Here is a 21,635-nt window from a genome sequence, read left to right on the forward strand (position 1 = left end):
TAGGAGATGTAACGGAGCGGCTGCTAGACGGAGCGCGGGTGGTCAGCGCGCGGGTGCTGCTTCTGGAGTCTCACAGCGCGGGGCTTCTGGTCCTGGGGCTGCTGTGACTAATTACCACCAACTGGGGGCGTAAGGTCGCAGAGATTTTTCTTGTGTCTCACAGTTCTTGAGGCCAGAAGTCCAGAGTCAAGGTGTCAGCAGGGCCATGCCCCTCCTGAAGGCTCTGGACAGAGTCTGTCCCTGAGGGTGTCAGCAGGGCCATGCCCCTCCTGAAGGCTCTGGACAGAGTCTGTCCCTGAGGGTGTCAGCAGGGCCATGCTCCTCCTGAAGGCTCTGGACAGAGTCTGTCCCTGAGGGTGTCAGCAGGGCCATGCCCCTCCTGAAGGCTCTGGACAGAGTCTGTCCCTGAGGGTGTCAGCAGGGCCATGCCCCTCCTGAAGGCTCTGGACAGAGTCTGTCCCTGAAGGTGTCAGCAGGGCCATGCCCCTCCTGAAGGCTCTGGACAGAGTCTGTCCCTGAGGGTGTCAGCAGGGCCATGCTCCTCCTGAAGGCTCTGGACAGAGTCTGTCCCTGTCTCTTTCAGCCTTTGGTGGTGGCAGCAGTCTTTGGCGTTCCTTGCTTGTAACTGAATCACTCGAATCCGTGCCCCCATCTTCGCGTGACTGTTCCCCTCTGTGTCTCTGATCCAGATCTCTCACTTTTACGCAGATGCCAGTCATGCTGGACTTAGAGCCACCCCATTCCTGTTTGTGACTTCGTCCTAACTTGATTACATCTGCAGAGACCCCACTTCCAAATCAGGTCGCATTCACAGGTTTTGGGGAGACACTGTCCAACCCAGCCCACTTTCCACAGAAAAGCTGGCTTAGTTTTCTTCTTCCTAAAATGTGGATGGTCATGGAATGAATTTCAAGAACGTGTATGCTGACCTCGTGGGAGCGGTGTCAGATGCTGCTCCCAGCCCGGCCCCCGTTACCGTCAGGGGCTCCGCGCGTCTCTCAAGGGTGGTTGCCCGTTGTCTCGGAGAACGCCTTGTGTACCCCCCCCAGCTGCCCTGTGGCCCTGAGAGCCGGCAGGTGGTGCCCAGAACTCACGGACCTGGTGAGCCGGTGCCTGTGCCACCCTGCAGAGCAGACGGGTGCCCAGCGGGGAGAGCTCAGCTTTCATGATTTTTCTAGGGGATCTTTGTTGTGATGGTATTTGTTACAACAGGTATTGAAATACAGGTGCCAGTATGAACATCCACATTAATTTGGCGTAAATACCGACTTTCCAAATGTTAATGACTTTACAGATGTTAAGTGTCTTGAAAAGTATTCATTCATTTAAAAAGTATTTTCTAAAGAAAGTATAACTTAATGGAATGCCCCAATCAATTAAATTTTTATCTATTGTCAACTTTTTAGAGTAAGTTGTTAATTTTACTTTTTTTAATTTGTAGCTAAACCATTTACACAACTGGTGAAGGAAATGCAACTTCATCGAGAAGACTTCGAAATAATTAAAGTAATCGGAAGAGGTGCTTTTGGTGAGGTAAGATAAACTTATTTTTGTTCATTTTGCCTAGCAGCTCCCATCTAGCAGTTTTAGGGTCCTGTACATTGATTTTGGGACGAGGTAATTATTGGTATCATTTGGAGAGTTCTTGGTGGATAAAATCTGAAAGATAGAGTTAAGGAGAGAAAAAACAAAAGCTGGTGACTGGTGAATTACCCTGAAAATTGTCTTGACCAAAATGGTTCTTTCTGACAGATGAGTTTTTAAAAACATCCGTTTGTCAGTCAAAAAAAAGTGTTGGCAGCGGTTTTCAAAAAAATACAAGAAGGGTCGCATCAGAGTGGTGCTCATCGTTCGTAGCTTGCCTACCGTCCTCATGCGATTGTGAGTCCCGCCCCCTGTGTTTGGAGGAGAACAGCTTGTGCACCGGGTGACCCGCCCTGTGGCTCCCCCCAGCTCCGCCTGGAGCTGCTGTCCCTTCTGCCGGCTCCGGCCCAGCCCGCCGGGTGTGTTTACAGGCGCTTAACTGAACTACATTAACTCCTCTCCTTAGGTTTGGCCTGTGGCACTCCCAGGCTGCGGAGCTGCGCGTGTGGGTTAATGAGATGCTCTGTGTCATGTCCAGCAGCGCGTGTGCTCTGTCCAACACAGCCCTGCTGGACGTGACTCTAAAGTGCTGCAGAGTGGGAGACAGCATTTGTTGTGCACGGTGTACACTTCATATTGGGCAAAATATACGTGGAAAAAAGCAAAGCAGGAATTTAACGAGATAGCTGCTTTGTTCTGAAGTAGCTCATGAGTGGAAACCAGGCCTGTGATCTGTCTTTGAAAACATCTCAGTATTTTTGGTGACTCTTCTGCTACCAGCACCTGATGACAGCCCTACTTTATTTGCAGGGCTTCAGTAGAATACACCAAAAGAAAACATTCCTACGAAAATGCTTTCAAAATACTCGAGTGAGAAAGCTCTGGCCTGCCTGAGTGAATGTGGGCGGTTGTGTGTTGTGCCTTCATTTCTTCCTTGGAAACTGCCCTGGCCTCAGATCAGACCCCAGCCCCACGCTCTGTGGCGAGCCCCGTCTCTCGTCCTCATACCCTCCTCTCCCTCACGCAGCCTGGTCTTCATACCCACCCCTTCCCCAGCCCACTCCTAAGAGCGAATCTCACCAAGGAGTGGGTAGAGGGGAAGTAGCGCCCCGGGGGGGCTGCTTTGGTGGCAGCCTTGGCCTCTGGGACGGCATCTCCTCCCAGGCTGACCTCGGAATGACCCTGGATCCAGGACTCCCCGACCGGATTCAGCTCTGGGCTGGGACGGGATAGGGAGGTTGTTGGGGTTTTTTCCGGTACGTGGGCCTCTCACTGTTGTGGCCTCTCCCGTTACGGAGCACAGCCTCCGGACACGCGGGCTCAGCGGCCATGGCTCACGGGCCCAGCCGCTCCGCGGCATGTGGGATCTTCCCAGACCGGGGCACGAACCCATGTCCCCTGCATCGGCAGGCGGACTCTCAACCACTGCACCACCAGGGAAGCCCGGGTTTTTGTTTTTAAATATTAAGGTATACTTACATGTAAAACGCACAGATCTAGGTGTATGGTTTGAGTTATGACAAATGTCTACACCTGTGTAAGCAGCACCCCAGTCTATATAGAGCATTTCTATTCCCTAGAAAGTTCCTTCCTGTTTCTTTCCAGAGCCTCCACCTCCTGTAAGCCCCACCCTTCCCCAGGTGGCCACTCTCCCGATGGCCGCCAACAGGGAAAAAATTGAGTTCTGCATAGAAATAACAGATCTCTGAGCTCTAGTTACGATGTGATGAGGTAAGGGAGGGTTTTTGTTGTTGCTCAGTGAGAAGAAAGAGAAAGACTTTGAAAGCTAAACCCAATTCAATTCGCTATATGCTTTCACCGACCGGCCCCCTTGTACCAGGAGTTGTGCCGGGCTGCTGGACACAGCGCCGAGCAAGGCCCAGGCCCATGCGGAGCTCCGCAGTGACAGCGAGCCCATTAGGGTGTTGGGGGCCAGGGGCAGGGAGAGACTCCAGGGCAGGAGCCGGGCGGCCTTTGGGAGGAAAAAAGAAAGCACAGGAGAGAGCGTTGTTGTGTCAGAACAGCCGGCGGTTACTTTTAGTGCTCTTCTTTGCCAAAGGACTTGATGTGAAACTCAGTTCCTGAGTTTAAAGAAGATAACATCGATCACTTTTTAGCTCTTCCCACATGAAGAGAACGTGTTCTCGGAGCCCCCCCTTTGCCTTTGCTCCCTCTCCAGGCTTTAGCAGCTGCTTTGTGCATTCCCTCCCCCCTCTCCCTCCATCATCTCTCCCTGGGCCCTGTGGCCTGCGCTCAGCACGCCAGCCCTCCTTGCCCAACTGCTCTGGCCCCGTGGCCATTCTGGGTCCCCTGCACACGAGCGCCAGCCTTCCTGCCACTAGAATTCTGGGCTCTGTGGCTTGTATTGCCGCCACCGCGCTGCCTCCCTGGGATAGTCTCGTAATCACGTACCTGAAATGCAGCCAACTGCAGCCTCTCTGTCTCTGACAGCACCAAGTGGGTCACAGAAGTGAGGATACCCTTAATCATTGTTGCGTCCAGGGTGTTCTTCACATACAGTTCTGATTGAATGGCAGGCCAGGGAAGGGTGAGAGTCTGTGTGCGCCCCCGCCTTGGTGCACAGGTGTGTGTACCTGTGCTGCGGAGGCCACGGCACGGGCTGCTCAAGAGCCCTGCCCCTGAGAAAGAGCTCACGGAGTCCAATTTGAGGGGAGTGTATGAAACGCTTACCTCAGCGGAGTTTAGCAAAACGTTTCTAGATTATTATTCAAACAAGGATTGGAGTCCTGGGGCATTGCCCTTTTTCTGGAGCACAGTGGCTTTGAGAACACCTTCGTCCTCCCCTCAGCGTCTCGGGGACAGTGGCCCAGGAAGTTCCTAAGACCCTGGCACCCTTCTGGAGGCTCGTTCCTCAGCTACCGGGGTGCGGTGCCCAGGGCTATGCTTTCGGCGTGACAGCAGCCCCCCGCAGATGACTGCGTGCCGGGCAACCCCGGCCTCGAGCCCCTGGAAGCCTTGCGGCCACTGGCAAGATGAGAAGTCAAGCCCAGAGCGGGGCGCCACTTGAACCCCACCTGCGTGACCCAAGGCCTGTGTGTCCAGACACTGTGCCCTGCCGTCTCTCTTGTTCCTAGAATGACTTAAAGAAACAAAGCTTTGAAAGCTTTGTTTAGAAACGGTTTCAAATTAACAGAACAGTTGTATGAATACAATGGTTCAAAAACAGTCTAACCCTTTACCCAAATTCCCTTTTGTTAGCATTTTATCACATTTTCTTGATCATATTATAGCTGTGCTGCTCTCGCTTGAGCTTGCTCCCTCCCTCCCTCCGTGTGTGTGTGTGTGTGTGTGTGTGTGTGTATAATTTTTACTGAACCACTGTGGATAAGTTGCTTACGTCAAGCAAGACCCTCTACCCCTAATACTTTAGTTCCTGTTCTGATAGGCGTGGTCTTTGACATAGCCACAGTTCATAAACTCAAATTGAGAACTGATAGAACACTTTGTCCAGTCTGCTGTCTTATACCAGCTTGGCCCAGTGATGTTCCTTGTTTTACCTTTTCCCTCTTGCACTGGATCTGGGCTGGCATCAGGTATTATACTTAATTGTTGTGTTCCAGAATCACTTTTTAATGTTTTGTAAAATTACTTTGATTTGTATTTCTCTACTTAAGTGTCTAATTTTGGGGAGATTTGTAGGATTATCATCTCTCTCTGAAGGAATTCAGACTAAGTTTTTGGCTAGGAAGAAGCTTCTGGTAAACCAAACAAGATTCTCTAAAAATTATTTCTTTTATAGGTCGTTGTACAATAGAGAAGGTTTGTTGTTTTTTTTTTTTTTTACATTAAATTTTACTTGTCTACTTATTCTTTTGTTTTGGCTGCGTTGGGTCTTGATTGTGGTACGTGGGCTTCTCATTGCGGTGGCTTCTCTTGTTGCAGAGCACGAGCTCTAGGCGCACGGGCTTCAGTAGTTGCGGCGCACAGGCTTAGTTGCTCTGCAGCACGTGGGAACTTCCCGGACCAGGAATCGAAACCTTGTCTGCTGCTTTGGCAGGCAGATTCTTAACCACCGCGCCACCAGGGAAGTCCTTGTCTACATATTCTTGGTTTGATACGTGTTTTCCATGGACAGATACATTCTTTTTCCTTCTACATATTTTATCAGAGCCATCTTGCGTGTTTTCTGGAAATGGTCTGTGCCCTAATAGGCCTCTTGTAAAGAAATCAAATTTCCTGTGTTCTGCGTCTCATTTCCAGCGAGATCTGGATCATTCATGAGGCTCGTCATTTTCAGAATTTCGTTATTTTCCTCAAAGGTTAACAACTCTACCATTCTTGCCAAGTTAGACCTTTTGTGTAGTAACTACTATGTGGCTTTTTTTTTTTAACTCTAATATCTCACCTATCTGGATTATAGCTAATTCCCAGGAAGAAATAGACACTTCTAACGTGATGACAAAGTGTGTGCCTAGAATTCTTGTTCTTAGACATGTCGCAGAGCCCACAAAGCCTTTATTTACGCACCGTTTATTTTTAATTTATTCAGAGTCGTAGCGAGTTTGGTCAGTGGTTTCTAAGACCGTAGCGAATAGACAGCAGCTTAGGTGTGGTGTGCCATGGAGTGGCAGTGAGAGGGGTGACTGAGGGCGATGCGGAGCGTGATCTCGGTGTGCTCGTGGGCAGGGGGCCCTGGCTGGGAGCCCTGCAGAGGAGGGCAGATGCCTCTGACCATCTGCAGGCCCTGGAGCCACATCAGGGCACGTCCTGGGGACCCCCAGCCCCGCCCGCCGCCGTCAGGCTCCGTCCGGGAGGGTTATATCTGATTATGACGGTCAGTGTAATACAGTCCCAAAAGGCACGCACCTGAGGATGAGCCTCTGCCGCTTCTTAGGCATGTTGTTTAACCCCTCTGGGCCTCAGGTTTCACATCTGTAAAGTAAGGGTATTAGAAGTAGCCACCATCTGGGGCTCTGGAGACGATTAGCTGAGAGGGTGCAGGTCCACTGCTTGGCACAGCTCCGGGCATGGGAAGTGGTCCGTGAGTGTCAGCTCTCATGGTCCCTTCAACGATGTTGTTGTGTGGTGGTGGTGTTCGGAAAGTAAGGAAGTAAGTGATTCACTTTTAGAACTCTTTGTTCCAACCCTGCTGTGTGGCCGCCTGCCATTGGCAGCAGAACGGCTCAGAAGTTATTATCACTGCTTATGGTTTTGTGAAGGGGACTTAGGTCAACGAATGACTGTTTTATATAGGGTAGGATGTACCATATGATGGTGCAGACATCACATCTGGTGTTGGTAGTAATGGAAGAGTTCATTTGAAATTTGATGAAGACCAGGAGTCCCAAGAGGATTTCCTGGAAGAGGTGGCATTTGAGTTGTACCTTGAAGAATATGGCTGACAGCCAGCACACTAAGGACTAGTAACTATGTGCCTAACCATTCTGAGCGCATTAACTGTGTTGACTCATTTGATCGGCACAGCAGTCTTAGGCCAGTCCTGCTGTTTTCCATTCTAGTTGTAGAAACTGAGGCACAAAGAAGTGAATTTGCCCAAGTTACATTCCAGAGGCCCCCTAGATACTCACCAACCCAGTGAAGAAAAGATCCCAGAGTTAAGCCCGGGCACGTGCAAAGGCTGGCCGTGGGCATAGAGGTGGACACGGGCATCGGTGGAGGCGGGTAGGCGTGAGTGGGGATGGAGCCCTTGAATGCAGGGGGGGAGCTCGGGAGCCACTGACGAACTTCAAAAGCCATTACTGTGAAAATCCCCAGACACACCAAAGTAGAGGCCAGCAGACCCCCATGTGCACCGGTGCTCAGCACTGAAGCGTTTCGGACTGAGCAGGTGACATCGTTCAAGCTGCAATGTAGTTAAAATCAAGTTTTGATGCTTAAAAGGGCAAATCTTTATTCACATAGAAAACTTTACTTTCCTTAACAGGTCATTTTCCAGGGTTTCCAGGCAATTAAGATTTCCCTGTAGTTATATGAAATGTGCTGACCTTTTGTGTTCCGTTGACTAAATTTTTGCTAAACTCCCATTTGTGTGGCAGGTTGCTGTTGTCAAAATGAAGAACACTGAACGCATATATGCCATGAAAATCCTCAACAAGTGGGAGATGCTTAAAAGAGCAGAGGTAAGTGTGGAGCATTAAATAAATAAGTAAACAGGGGTTTATATGCACGAAAAGGGGTGATGAAGCCCAGCTGGGTAAGACCACATCTGGGCCTTCCTTCCTTGACAAGGGCAGGCCGCTCTTTGTCAACAGGACCTCAGCCCCCTCCCAGCGCCGTCTGCCTTGGTGTTGACTCATTACCAGGTGTCCTGCTCACAAGCTCCCCCTCAGGTGTGTCTGCAGGGGCAGTTTAAAACCTCCATGGAGGGACTTCCCTGGCGGTCCAGTGGTTAAGGCTCCACACTTCTACTGCAAGGGGCCTGGGTTTGATCCCTGGTCGGAGAACTAGAATCCTGCATGCCTGTGGCATGGCCAAAAAAAAAACAAAAAACAAAACAAAACCCTTCAGGCATTTATCTCAATTCTGCTCCCTCTGCAGAAGGAATTATTGAATTTGGAAATGTTTTGTATTCCCTCCTCGAGGGGAGTGAAGATTATAAATAAAAGTAGATGACTGCTGCATGGCAGCCTCTGACCCGCTTTTTCTTTCTTCTTCGTCCATCCCTGTGGCGGCTGTTTCGTGCCCCCGACCCCGCTCTCCCCAGCCCCACGCCCAGCCCCCACTGAGACACAGGTTCTCCCTCTGGTCCTTGCCAGACTCACCTCCACTGCCTCCCAGTGTCTGTACCGCCCGCCCTGTGTGTTCCTCCATTTCACATTCACCTTGGAGCCAAGGGTCCTTCCTTTCCAAGGGCACGTTGCCATCAGCCTCCTGGCTTTGTCCTTTCTGAGCTGCCCCATCACTGTCCTTTGTCCTCTGATTGGCTCAGTGCCCGCTCTGCACCCAGGCTGCTGTTCCCCTCCTCACACCGCTGCTGCCCTTTGTTTGCCCGGCTCTCTCCCCTCCAGAATCGGCCACCTCCTCCTTTCGACATTCCTTCTTGGTTTCTGGCCTCTCTCATCCTGTCACTAAACCCTCCTCGTGATTCTAGGTGGCCCTTTCCTCTTTTGTTCTGGATTTTTACCTGCCGATGACAGTCGCCACCTTGTGCGGACAGTACACACGCCTCTCACTGAGGCCGCGTGGCTCTCCTGAGCTCAGGTTTTCCCTCCCTCGCCGGGCACTTCCGCTTCAGCATCCCCCCCCCCCCCCGCCCCCAGCGTCTCAGGTTCATCATGTTAAACTGCGTGTGGCTTTTCCTCCTTCCCTGTCTACACCCGTTTCCTCTTTCCAGCTATGGCACCCAGCACAAGGTCTTACACCTGTTTATTGCTCAATAAATGCATGTTGGTTGACTGAGTCGTCACCAGTTTTGCAGCCACCAGGGCTCGAAATGTGGGTGGCCCATGACTCGGCCTCAGCCACCCCCTTCCGAGCCTCCGTCCCTCTTGGCTCCGCTGGTGTCCTCCCCGCCATCCTCACTCATCACCTTCCTCACCTCGTCCTGCAGCCTCGGCCCTGGCAGCCCTTCTTCATGTCATCACTGGCATGTTGGCAAACACAGGAAAATCACTGAAGCAGTTCTCTTGTCGGGGGAAACGTCTACTGTTGCATGAAAGTTTGGGAAAGGAAATAAGTGTTTGGGGAAAGAAATACTAGCAGCAAATTCTATTGAAGTTTATATTTTTACAGGAGTGATTGATTTTTGAAAGGTGATAGCTGAGCCATACATGGTATGACTTGTTATGTTAACCTCTGGAGTGAAGTGTGTGTGAGGTACTCAGGTTAGGGAGAGGTGATTCTCACCTTATCATACTAGTTAGTATTTACCCAGATGTCACCGTGAGTGAGTACATTTTAGAAAAGTAAATATTGCTTTTTAAATGTAAATCTGGTTACACAGAACCTATTTAACTGGCATACTCAGCGCCAAGTCCAAGATTGTCTGCTAATCATGGTGATTATCCTAGAATGTGTACAATGGGCTGTAAGTGTATGTGTGTGTGATACCTACAAAAATGTAATATAGATACAGTGCTGGTTAAGGTAATTTATCTTTTTATTCACATTTCATTTAGTGGGCTTATTGTATTGTATTTTTATTTTTTTAAGTTTATTTTATTTATTTATTTTTGGCTACGTTGGGTCTTCGTTGCTGCGCGTGGGCTTTTCTCTGGTTTCATCGAGCAGGGGCTACTCCTCGTTGTGGTGCGCGGGCTTCTCACTGCAGTGGCTTCTCGTTGCAGAGCACAGGCTCTAGGCATGTGGGCTTCCGTAGTTGTGGCACATGGGCTCAGTAGTTGTGGTTCACGGGCTCTAGAGCTCAGGCGCAGAAGTTGTGGCACACGGGCTTAGTGGGATACACGGCATGTGCAATCTTCCCGGACCAGGGCTCGAACCCGTGTTCCCTGCATTGGCAGGTGGATTCTTAACCACTGCGCCACCAGGGAAGCCCTTTGTCGGCTTATTTTAAATATTTAATTTTATAATATTGACTTCAAAAACTCATCTTTAAAAGCATGAATTCAACAAGAGTTGGCAGTAGAAAAGTCACTAGGCAATGGAAGTTCATAACTTATAGACCGGGCTGGGCTTTTAGTTCTTTATTTTTTTTGGTCATAAAAAAAAAATTAGAAAGTTTATCTGCTCTTAAAACTATTGAACAGTATGTACATTTCCTCTCTGTGGGTACCATACTGGCGATCCTGGTGTAAGAACGGGCTTTATGCTGAATGTTGTTAGGTAGACACTTGAGGATGTGGATCAGAACCTGGTGGAAACAGTGTTCCAGACACTGGGGCTTCCGGGCTGGCCCCGGCCCCAGGACTCAGGTTTTCTTTCTGCTGCCCCTTCCCCAGGCCTGTGGTCTGGGGGCCATGGTAGTTTCAGAACCACTTGTCTCCGCACATCTGGACGTTGTTAAGTTCTCTCATCTGCTTCAGTTAGGAGAATAGGACACATCTACCTCAATCCCGTTTTCAAAAGCAAAAAACTCTTTTTAAAAGTTTAGAAAAGAGGGCTTGCCTGGTGGCGCAGTGGTCGAGAGTCCGCCTGCCGATGCAGGGGACGCGGGTTCGTGCCCCGGTCCGGGAAGATCCCACATGCCGCGGAGTGGCTGGGCCCGTGAGCCATGGCCGCTGAGCCTGCGCGTCCAGAACCTGTGCTCCGCAAAAGGAGAGGCCACAACAGTGAGAGACCCGCGTACCGCCAAAAAAAAAAAGTTTAGAAAAGAAAAACTTGTAGAAAAACAAGTTCTAGAGGTCACCAGAAGACTCTGAGAGAACAGGTGGAGAGCTTGCTGTGGTGCTGTGTGTGCAAACCCTCCCCTAGGGGTGCTGTCATTTTCCTTAAGCTTTGCAAGTTGGAAATACAAGGAGGAGTTAAAATCTTCTGTGGTCAAGAAAGAGGACATCTTATAATTATGCCGAAGACCTAGTTCCTTTTAAATACAGATTCTACCTGTGTATTAAAGCTCTTAAAAAAAAATCAACAACCCACAGCAGCCTAAAAGACGGCCTTCTGCCCGCGTGCTGCAGGCCATGGGTCTTCATAGGAGAGTCCTGTTAGCATCATGTGCATCAGTGTACTGTAAATAAATCACATTTCTTGAAAATAACCGACCCAGGTCTGTAACTCAGATCAGTAAGCAGGTTTGTGCCCTGTCCGGCCAGCCGTGTGGCTCCTGACCTGTAGTCCTGCGATGGGGGTGGGGTGGAGGGGATGGGACATGAGGGGCAGCCACACCACAGGCTACCCCGAGAAGTCGGCGACACTGGAATGGGGGGCAGCTCAGAAGCTGTAGCTGAAACGCACGCGTGAGCTGGGGTGAACCTGGCATGCTGGCCCTGGAAGCGGCGTGTGTGGGAGGGTGGGTGCAAGCCCCAGGTGGGGAGGTGAGTTCTCAGCAGCCCTTGGTGCACCGGGGTGAGGGTCGGGCTGCAGGAGCAGGAGAGAGCAGAGGTTCAGCTGGTGCCAGGAGCCCCACTGGGAGGCGGCGGTGCGCCTGGGTCCCTGCGTCCCAGAAGGCCGGGGACACTGTCTCCAGAGCCTCTGTCTGCTTGGGACCGTGCTCTGCAGGGCACTTTCCCGATGGACACAGACTGACTTTCTCCCCAATTCTTTACAGACGGCTTGTTTCCGGGAAGAACGCGATGTGCTGGTGAATGGGGACTGTCAGTGGATCACCACGCTGCACTATGCCTTTCAGGATGAAAATTACCTGGTAGGTGTGGGTCACCAAGAACTTAAGGACTCTATCAAATGGCATCTCACTGAAGTGTTTCGATTCCTTTATGCTGCCACTAAAAAATGAGTGAGACACCGGAACTGTCGTTGCCTAAATGTATATTTGACAGATAAAACTGAGGGTTTATTTTCGTGTAATCATCAGGTGGACTTTTTTCCTCTAATCACTAGATAAGGTGCTTATTTTATTCTTGGTTTATTATAAACTGGGGATTTAAAACATTTTCTATCTTGAATTACTAAAAGAATAAGAAATTGCTGTGGGGATTTAAAATGTTTGACCCTTTAACCGAGTGGGTGTTTCTGCCACGTTTCCCTGACGGCCAGGTCGGGTGGCACGTGCTGGTTTGCAGCCCTCCCCGCTGGAGCCGCTGACACAGGTTTTGGGGTGACTCTTGGTCCCCTTGTTCTTGTCACCTGTTTGTTCTGATTGGAGCTGGGGCTCACTTGCAGGGTAGGCTAATCAGCTTTGTGATTCACGTGCGTGGGTAGAATTGCGCTCGGACGCCTAGTAGAACAGATGGAAGACAACCAGTTTGGAGTGAAAGGGACACCAGACTTTTGGCTCAGGGCCTGCGTGACTCCACGGCTGCTTTGTCAGGACTTTTAACTCTGAGAATGACTTTCCAGGTTTGCCTAAACCTAAAAATATCCGCACCGTGGAGCTCTGGGTAGACGGGGCCTGGGCAGACCTCAGGGAAGCCGGTCTCAGCCCAGCTCCTCTGGCCGGGGCACAGCTGGCATGTTTCCCCAGCAGTGGCCGCACGGGGCTTCGAAGGCAGGGGCCTCGGCTGTGTTCTCGAGAACAGCTGACTTGTAAGTTCACTCTCAGTAGTGGGCTCCATTTGCTTACAACAAGTGGAGTCATGGAGGATTTCTTTTATTTATCCTAAAATAATCTCTTGCAGACATCAGAGAACTCCCTTGGATACAGTAGTCTAGGATTAGGTGAAATAGTTCGTTATAGTCTTTATTTAGATTGAAAACACATGTGTCTGATGGAAGGGGCAGCTGGGGGTTATTGAGCACAACCTGTGGGTTATCGCGGTCAGTCTTCCCAGTGGCCAAGTGAGTCAGGCATTCATGATTTTTCACCATTTTATGAATGGGGTCTGGGGCAAGGAGGGAGGAAGTCATTTGTCCAAGCTTATCACACAGATACAGGGATTGTGCCAGGCCCAGCCCGGGCCCCTCTGGCAGGAGGTGGTGCACAGTGCCCTCCCTCTGGCTGAGAAAAGAGTCCTCCTGCCCTGGGGCCATCTTTCCATAACCCGTTGCTTCTGGGACCAGTGTCCCTGCGTTGAGTGGACTGTCTCCAGTTCACTTCCTATTTTGATAAGAACTGAATGAAATCTCTAAGGAATGCTAGGCTGGGTCTGCACAGAAGGAAGAGAACTTTTTTTGTTTCAGATAGTTTCCCTGCAGTCAGTGTAGCGTGTTGCCAGCTTATGCTGAGTTAGAGCAGCCGGTAAGGAATTCCGGTGATGGAGCGTCTTCTTGAGTTTGGGAGCTCCCCAGTCAGACGTACGGTGAAGACCGCGGAGAAAGGATGGCAGGGGCCCTGGCCCTTCCTAGTTCGTGAACACGGGGCTGCAAGACCGGGTTTGGCTCCTGCCTCTGCCACCCACGAGTGGCGTTTTTAGGGGCAGTCACTGCCCTGCGGGGAGGAGGTGAGGAGGAATGAGGCGGGAAGTGAGCAGCCTGAGTGCCGCTGGGGCGCAGGGTGCAGCGGGGTGAGGGGTCTTCCGTGACACGGAGCCCGCCCCACAGAGCCCGCTTGTGTTAGAGTTGCTACTGTGGGTATCTAGACTGGGCGTTTCGTAAAAATTAAACTTGTTTCACCAGTAACTAAAAGAGTGTTGCCTTATCGACTCAAGTCAGGATTCTGTGTTATGTGACAGGGGACATAATTGGTAGCGTTCTCTTATTCCAAAAATACGTTTCTACTTGCCTGCCCTATCAGCCTTTGCAGGTTACTCTTCTTGTAAACTTGTTTTCCAGGAGCCCATCAATCGTATTTGGCACCGCTGTGATACACTTTTGTTTTTCTTTTCGGATTTCTAGGTGGACAGGGAAACGGTTGAGCTCCGCTAGATGCGGCACTTGCCTCACTCCCACTGTTTTCTTTAGGGGCACCCGACTCTCCTTCACCTGTGTGTCCGTCCGCAGGTGCTGTGGTCTGCTCCCCCGGATTACCTGCGCTCTGCCCAGCTGTCGTTCTGCCCACCCTCCCCAGCGCTGTCACCCTTGCCTCCTGCGGGGCCCCTCTCTGGTCCTGCTCTCGTCCCTCCCCCTCGAGTCTGCCCTGCACAGGGCAGCCAGAGGAAGCTGTAATCGTGGAGCAGGATGCAGCTTCTCGTGGTTCTCAGAGTGGAGCCCGACATCCCTGCCGTGGCCCGTGGGGCCTGGCCTCAGCCCGTCTGCACTCGCCGCGCTCTGCCCCAGTTGCCGGTTCCCGTGTCTCCAGGGCCCATGTTCCTGCTCCTCTCAGTCCCTTTGTCTGGAAGGCGACCCCTGGCCCAGCCGGCTTCCTTCTGCCCTTCAGACCCCTGGGCCTGGGTCCTCGCGGTGTCCGTGTGCGGGAGCCGCCAGTCGGGCCCTCCCACGCCTACAGTTGGGTTTTCTTCCTGGTCCCGTCACTCTGAATTCCTGTGTTCACCTCCCCCCACGTGATGTCAGCCCCGTGGAGGAGGGACCCGTCGTCGCCTAGCGGGTGCCGACAAGTTTGTTATTGAGAGAGTGAGCGAGCAGACGTCCTTTGAGAGTCGTCTGTGTGACCGGAGTTGTGCCAGGCGTGGGAGCGACAGGACTCCCGCCCGTAGAAGCCGCTCTTGGGTGGAAGGGATGGGTGACAGTGCCAGGAGGCCAGGGTGGGAGGCCCGACTGAGGCTGCCGTTGGGCAGGAGGGGGCAGGGAGATCAGGGAGGCTTCTCAGCGGAGGGGTCGAGTGAGGTGAGTCTTGAAAGCCGAGTTCTGAGGCAGGATGGGAGGGCTGTTGAGAACAGGGATCTGCAGGGAAGGCTTCCTCCTTAGACAGGCCCGGCCATGGGCTGATGGCTGCCCTCTCCCAGGAGACACTATGCCTCATTTAAGACCAAGGACCTGGAGTCCAGTTGCCTGGGTTCGCATCCTAGCTCTGCTGCTTGCTAGCTGGGTGACTTAGGCTGCGTCATCAAGCCTCCTTTCCTTACCTGTAAACCACGGTCATGACAGTAGCTGTGGCCAGGGCAGTTTTGAGGATTAACAGTGATGGTGGCTGTAAGTCGTAGAACCTGAAGGCACAGCACATTATAGTTACATCACGAACGGTAGCTCTTAGTACTAGGGTCTCCATAATACTAAAGGATTGTCTCTCTGGCTGAGTCATCGGGGAGTGGGATTTCCTCTCTCTGTTCATTGGTTAAAAGTTAACTGCTCAGACCAGGGCATCCATCTCTTAAAAGCATCAAAGGGGGCGGCTCCTGGGAGGAACAGCTTCTCCAGCGGTCTCTGCTCGGCAGCCCAGCAGTAGGGGTGCTGGCTGCCGCCCTGACTCTGGCTATGCCAGTCTCTCTCTGCCTGGTGGGATGACCCCATCAGGTCTCCACAGCCCCTGGGGCTCCTCCACCGTAGCCTTCAGGGTGCAGCCAGAGGGGCTGTCTTCCAGTGGAAGACTGTCTTCCGGTGGAAGGCTGCCCAGCACTGCTGGCCCCGGGCCCGTGAGCGCTGAGCGAAGGGATGGCCCAGTGCTCTTGGTGGAGCACACCCAGCGCCTCGGCCTTTGCCCTCTTGGGGCTCTGGTTTCCACTCCAGCAGTGCATTCTCTGACCCTTCCATGGGGATGCACCCATAGGAACTTACCTTTCAGTTTGTTCATGAAGCTGTTTTTCTAATAAGAGCCGCTGGTTTTGTGATTTTAGGTAATTCACTTCCCTTCTCTGGTCCTGTGTCCTCTTCGTGTGGCAGGAGAAACTGGAGAAATAGTTTTAAACTGCACAAAACTTGATGGAGTGTTATTTGTGCTTCCACTTTGGGCCATTAGCTTTTAGAGCACTTCCTGGAGTGTCGAACCTTTCAGTCATGTTTTCCACTGATTAAATATATGTACGTGTATATATGTATTTTCCCCATCTAGGCAGTTATTATCTTAGCATTTGCTCTGAAGAAGATGGTCTGTCATAATCAAGGATGTTTGTCATCTCCACATATTTTTTTTCCTAAAGGAGTTGGCGTCTTCTGCCTATGCTGGTTCCTGTGTGCCTCTTGACATGATTTATAAAGTCCTTCCAATTTTGGAGGGGGAGGATTTCTCACAAAGAAAAAGAAAAAGTTCCTGTCCAGGAAGTTTCCATTCTAGCATATCTTCAGAAGAAGATCATCTGTTTTTCATAATCAAGGATGTTTGTTATTTCCACATTTTTTGGAGAAGTTGGCGTCTTCTGCCTGTGCCAGCTTGTGGTCTAGACGAAGAGTATCCAAGTGTTGGGATGTCCTGCCCCACGTCCCCACACGCCTGCTCCCTCTGTGGACCGATCGCAGACTCTTAACCACCCATGGCCCTGGGGGAGTCGGGTCCCCCACAGAGTTGGAATCAGGCAGGTCATCAACTGCTGGAATCACTCAAATGAGGTGTGGCCATTCCCGAGGTTCCCGGGCAGAGAAAGCGGGTCAGGTGCAGGTGACACAGCTTTACTGATGGCAGTGACAGCTCAGCTCACCAGGGAATGCAGCACGGGCCCTGAGAACAGGTTATATAGTGTGTGCTGAGCCAGCAGAGACACCGGTCAGACCATAGCCCAAGGTGCCCTTTCTCAAACATTGAATATCCTCCCTGCACATATAGGAACACCAGCCCTTCGGGGAGCAGACACTTGGGGAGACAGAGGCTCAGCTGCCTATCCATGAGCTGGGGTCTCTGGTGAGACACTGTGAATCTGCATCTGTTCTTTCCTCTCCTGCCTTTACTGTAGGTGAAATTTCCATACACGTTTATTTTCCTTCTGAATTTTGTATGTCATTAGTCTCTCACTATATCCGTGAATCAACACAAAACTATTTTAATTTTCATTTCTTTATAATGTATGTTATGGGACTTGATTCTGTTTTTTTCTTCAGACATTTTGAAAATATTATTATTTTGTTTATTCTTCTTTAACCTGATTAAAAAATGGGCGGAAGGGACTTCCCTGGTGGCGCAGTGGTTGGGAATCCACCTGCCAGTGCAGGGGACACTGGTTTGATCCCTGGTCCGAGAAGATCCCACATGCTGCGGAGCAACTAAGCCCGTGCGCCACAACTGCTGAGCCTGTGCTCTAGAGTCTGCGTGCCACGACTACTGAGCCCCTGTGCTGCAACTACTGAAGCCTGCACGCCTAGAGCCCGTGCTCTGCAGCAAGAGAAGCCACCGCAATGAGAAGCCCACACACCGCAACTAAGAAAGCCCGCATGCAGCAATGAAGACCCAACACAGCCAAAATAAATAAATTTTTTAAAAAAAGGGCGGAAGAACTGATAGACATTTTTCCGAAGAGGAAATGCGGCTGACCAACAGGCACGTGAAAAGACGCACAACATCGCTAATCATCAAGGAAATGCAAATCAAAACCACAGTGAGATATCACCTCACACCTGTCAGAATGGCTATCATCCAAAAGAACACAAATAACGAAACGTTGGCAAGGTTGTGGAGAAAAGGGAGCCCTCCTACACTGTTGGTGAGAATGTAAATTGGTGCAGCCACTATGGAGAACAGTATGGCATTTTCTCAAAAAACTAAAAATAGAATTACTATATGACCCAGCAATTCCACTCCTGGGTATATATCCAAAAAAACCCCACCAAAAACACTAATTTGAAAGATATATGCACCCCAATGTTCATAGCAGCATTTTTTTTGGTTTTCTTACAATTGCCAGCCTAGGCGTCCATCAACAGATGAATGGATAAAGAAGATGTATATATGTATATAACGTATATGTAATGGAATACTACTCAGCCATAAAAAAGAATGAAATTTTGCCATTTGTAGCAACATGGGTGGATGGGAGGGTATTATGCTAAGTGAAATAAGTCAGAGAAAGACAAATATTGTGTGATATAACTTATATGTGGAATCTAAAAAATACAGCAAACTAGTAAATATAACAGAAAAGAAGCAGACTCACAGATACATAGAACAAACTAATTGTTACCATTGGGGAGAGGGGAGGGAGAGGGGCAGTATAGGGGTAGGGAATTGAAAAGGGGGGTTCTATGGGATTATATGAGAACGTGTGTGAAACTTGAAAATTGTAAAGCAGTATAGAATTTAAAGAGTGTTTCATTCAATAAAAATGAAGGGGATTGGGGTAAAATATTTCTGAAGAATATGAAAAAATGATTTGTACAAATCAAAAATAATAACACTGCTAGTTTACATAGGAAGATTGAACGATATCAAGAAATCAGCAGTCCTTTCAGGGGTTTCCCTGGTGGCCCAGTGGTTAAGACTCTGTGCCTTTATTGCAGAGGGTGCAGGTTCAATCACTGGTTGGGGAGCTAAGATCCTGTATGCCGCCCGGTGTGGCAAAAAAACCCCACAACAATATCTTGTATATCATTCAGCCATAAAAAGGAACGAAATTTGGTCATTTGTAGAGACATGGATGGACCTAGAGACTGTCATACAGAGTGAAGTAAGTCAGAAAGAGAAAAATATATTAACACATACATGTGGAATCTAGAAAAATGGTACGGATGAACCAGTTTGCAAGGCAGAAATAGAGACAGGTGTCCCCTTATATGGACACCAAGGGGGGAGAGTGGGGGGGTGGGTGGTGGGATGAATTGGGAGGTTGGGATTGACATACATACACTAATATGTATAAAGTAGATAACTAATAAGAACCTGCTGTATAAAAATAAATAAAATCAAAAAAAAAAAAAGAGAAACCAGTGGTCCTTTCATCAGTTTATAAATGGAATGTGACTTCTATATTGATACCATCTGATTGTGTTGTACAGGTAGAAATTTTATTGACAAGAAGAATAAGTATTTACTGAAATCTCTTCTCAACTACAGCAGCATCATGGTCCATCAGGGTCCTTGTTCTGGGGGGAAGTCCTGGATGACAGGAACTGCAGGAAGCCGTCCACCCGGACTTGAGGAGTCCAGAGCTCCTGCAGTGGAAGCTGACCTTTGGTTGTTAGGTTTCGTGGTGACTGAATGTCGTCTTCTCTGCCCTTCTCTTCCCAACTGTAGTACTTAGTCATGGATTATTACGTGGGTGGTGATTTACTGACCCTGCTCAGTAAATTTGAGGACAAGCTTCCAGAAGATATGGCAAGATTCTACATTGGTGAAATGGTGTTGGCTATCGATTCCATCCATCAGCTTCATTACGTGCACAGGTAATCACCTTGTTATATATTTTATGGAAATCACCGTTAATGTGTCAGGATATTCCTTTCAGAGTCCCCTGAGTCGTGGACCCCAGTCCCAGGCTGTGCAGGGAAGTCGTGCAGTTAGCGGGTCCTCCCTTTGACTGCCATGGTGCAGGATGCCTTACCAGGTCGCTGCTTTACACCCCAGCACCTGGCTCCCAGGAGACCCCAGCTTTACGTGACTGTTGTGATGCTCTAATCGCTGTCAGCTGAAGTCACCTTGTCTTTTGATATTTACCTGCCATTGGCTCATGTTCTCCCCTGCCCAGCCCCCAGAGCTCATGCCTCAATCACCCATAAAACCCTCAGGAAAGGGGGCTTGGGTTGAGGAGAGGGGCTCACATCACAGCATCGTAAAGGACTTGAATTGAGTGAGTGTAACTGCTCTTGCATGTCAGGCGGGGGCGGGGGGCAGGGGGCCCCCTCCTGCCCTCCCCACCCCTCCCCCGCCAGGACAGCGGCCTTAGTGCCTCAGCCAGCCTGTGCCTCTGTGTCAGTCTCATTCTACCATTTAAGACAGTGCTTTAATCCTGTGGGGTTTGGGTGGGGTTTTGTTGGTTTTGTTCTGTTTTACTTATTTTTATCAAAGTATTTCAGGGCAGTAGTTTTAAAAAGTCAAATAGTTGTACAGGGCTTAAAACAAAACGTGAGTCTCCAGCCATCCCCCACCCTGCTGCCCCTTGCCATAGGCAACGATGGACAGTTTTTACTTGTTTTTTCTGTTTACTTCCATATTTCTAAATAACGGGCTTCATTGCTGTTTCACTTTGTGTGGGGGGTGGGGAGGTCTTAGACCACGTCTATCGATATGGAGATTTGACTCTTTGACACAAGTAAGTACATTTGTCTCTCATCCCTGTCTCCCACACAAACTCTCAAACTTCCCTCTCCCATCTGGCCCCAGTTAGTAAAATACAGTTGGCCCTTGAACAACATGGGTTTGAACTACACGGGTCCGCTTATACTCAGATTTCTTTCACTAAATACATAATACAGTCCTACATGGTCTGTGGGTGCAGACCCACGGCTATGGAGGGCCGACTGTGAAGTTATACTCAGATTTTCGACTGCGCAGAGGTTGGCACCCCAGCCCTGGTGTTGTTCAGGGGTCAAATGTAATAACTTTTGGTTAGATCAGTGTGTGGCGTTTATAGTATACTGTGTAAATATTACAGATGAGCCTTGTGGTATAAATAGTTACACTTCCTATATAAAGTTTTGTTTCCTCTGGAGTTAATAATTGCACTGTTTTTTCTTTGGCTACTTCTCTGTGTAGCTGCCACTAACTATCCCCAAATATCGTGACCAAATTGTAAAGCTCTGTACGTTCAGACACACCAGCAGTCCTCGATCTACCTTCCCGGATCCATCCCTCTGTCTTTCCCACGCCTTCCTGCTCTGGTGGCTCTCATCGTGAGGTTTCTTTTTGAGTGGAGAGGTTCTCTTGCCGTCTCCCTGGGATGGGCTCCCTTGTTTTCTGAGTCGTGCGTCTTTCTGTTTCTTGGTTTATTCTTCTGATTTGGTGGCACATATCCTCCAGCAGTTTCTGGAAAAGGAGGTGTGTGAAATAAATTTTTTGAGATGAGCATCTTAATTCCATTCACATACATGACTGATAGATGATCCCGTGTGGAATTCAGTGTTGCCGTCGAGAGGTTTGCAGCTGTCATGAGTCCCCTGACCTTGCACTGTGGTCGGGCTGAGCCTCTGAGCCTGTCAGGGATTTTCCTAAGCAGACGCAGCTCCTGCTCTGAGGGTAGCAATGGCTACCAGTGTCAAAGTAACAGCCCTTCAAGTCCTGCCAAGAGTGTGACCTCATTGCCCTGCGGGGGGCGGGGGGGGCAGCTTGCCTGGGACCACACGCTCCTGCCCAGGGCGCTGTGCATAGGTCCCCGTGTCATGGGCGAGCCCAGGGAGCTGCCCCCCATAGCGGTTGCTGCTTTTAGGGCCATGAGGTTTGGGACAGGGCATTTCCTCTTTTTCCTGTTTTCTTTAATGTCGTTACGCCTGCTTTTATAACAGTTATTGTTGTTGTTTTCAACATTAGATTTTATACTCTTCTTGAGAGAACTTTGCCTAATTCACAACAGAGAGATGAATGTCTTTGTATTTGTCACAGAGCTCCAGGGAAATTAATTTGACTGTCTTTTGAATAGTTTATTCTTTCCTGTTTTTCCCTAATTAGGAAGCTTTCTCCTCATTTTCTTAATTGGTTGTGTAGAAGTTTTGCTCTATCTTTTAATCTCTGGGCATGGTAGGAAACATTAAAATAATTCAAGAACTTTTTTTCCCTTAAAGTCAACTCCATATTCAGACTAAGTGCTTGAATGACCTAGTGAAAACAGTAAGCTTTGCGTTTTTGCTAGACAGTTCACAAAGTTAGG

The 21,635-nt window shown here is 49.7% G+C and overlaps 1 protein-coding gene across 2 annotated transcripts in view; it reads left to right on the forward strand.

Annotated features, from left to right (window-relative positions):
- CDC42BPB (CDC42 binding protein kinase beta) overlaps positions 1-21,635 on the forward strand; it is a 114,571-nt gene that overhangs the window by 43,210 nt on the left and 49,726 nt on the right. For both annotated transcript variants that reach the window (XR_009541697.1, XM_060155691.1), the window contains exons 2-5: positions 1,442-1,533; positions 7,602-7,685; positions 11,732-11,827; positions 19,070-19,218. Coding sequence is in view for 1 of the 2 variants with exons in the window: in XM_060155691.1 (XP_060011674.1) it covers positions 1,442-1,533; positions 7,602-7,685; positions 11,732-11,827; positions 19,070-19,218 (421 nt within the window). In the remaining variant the exon portion in view is untranslated. The remainder of the gene's footprint in view (positions 1-1,441; positions 1,534-7,601; positions 7,686-11,731; positions 11,828-19,069; positions 19,219-21,635) is intronic.

The sequence above is a fragment of the Lagenorhynchus albirostris genome, chromosome 1, assembly GCF_949774975.1.
Source record: "Lagenorhynchus albirostris chromosome 1, mLagAlb1.1, whole genome shotgun sequence".
Taxonomy (NCBI): domain Eukaryota; kingdom Metazoa; phylum Chordata; class Mammalia; order Artiodactyla; family Delphinidae; genus Lagenorhynchus; species Lagenorhynchus albirostris.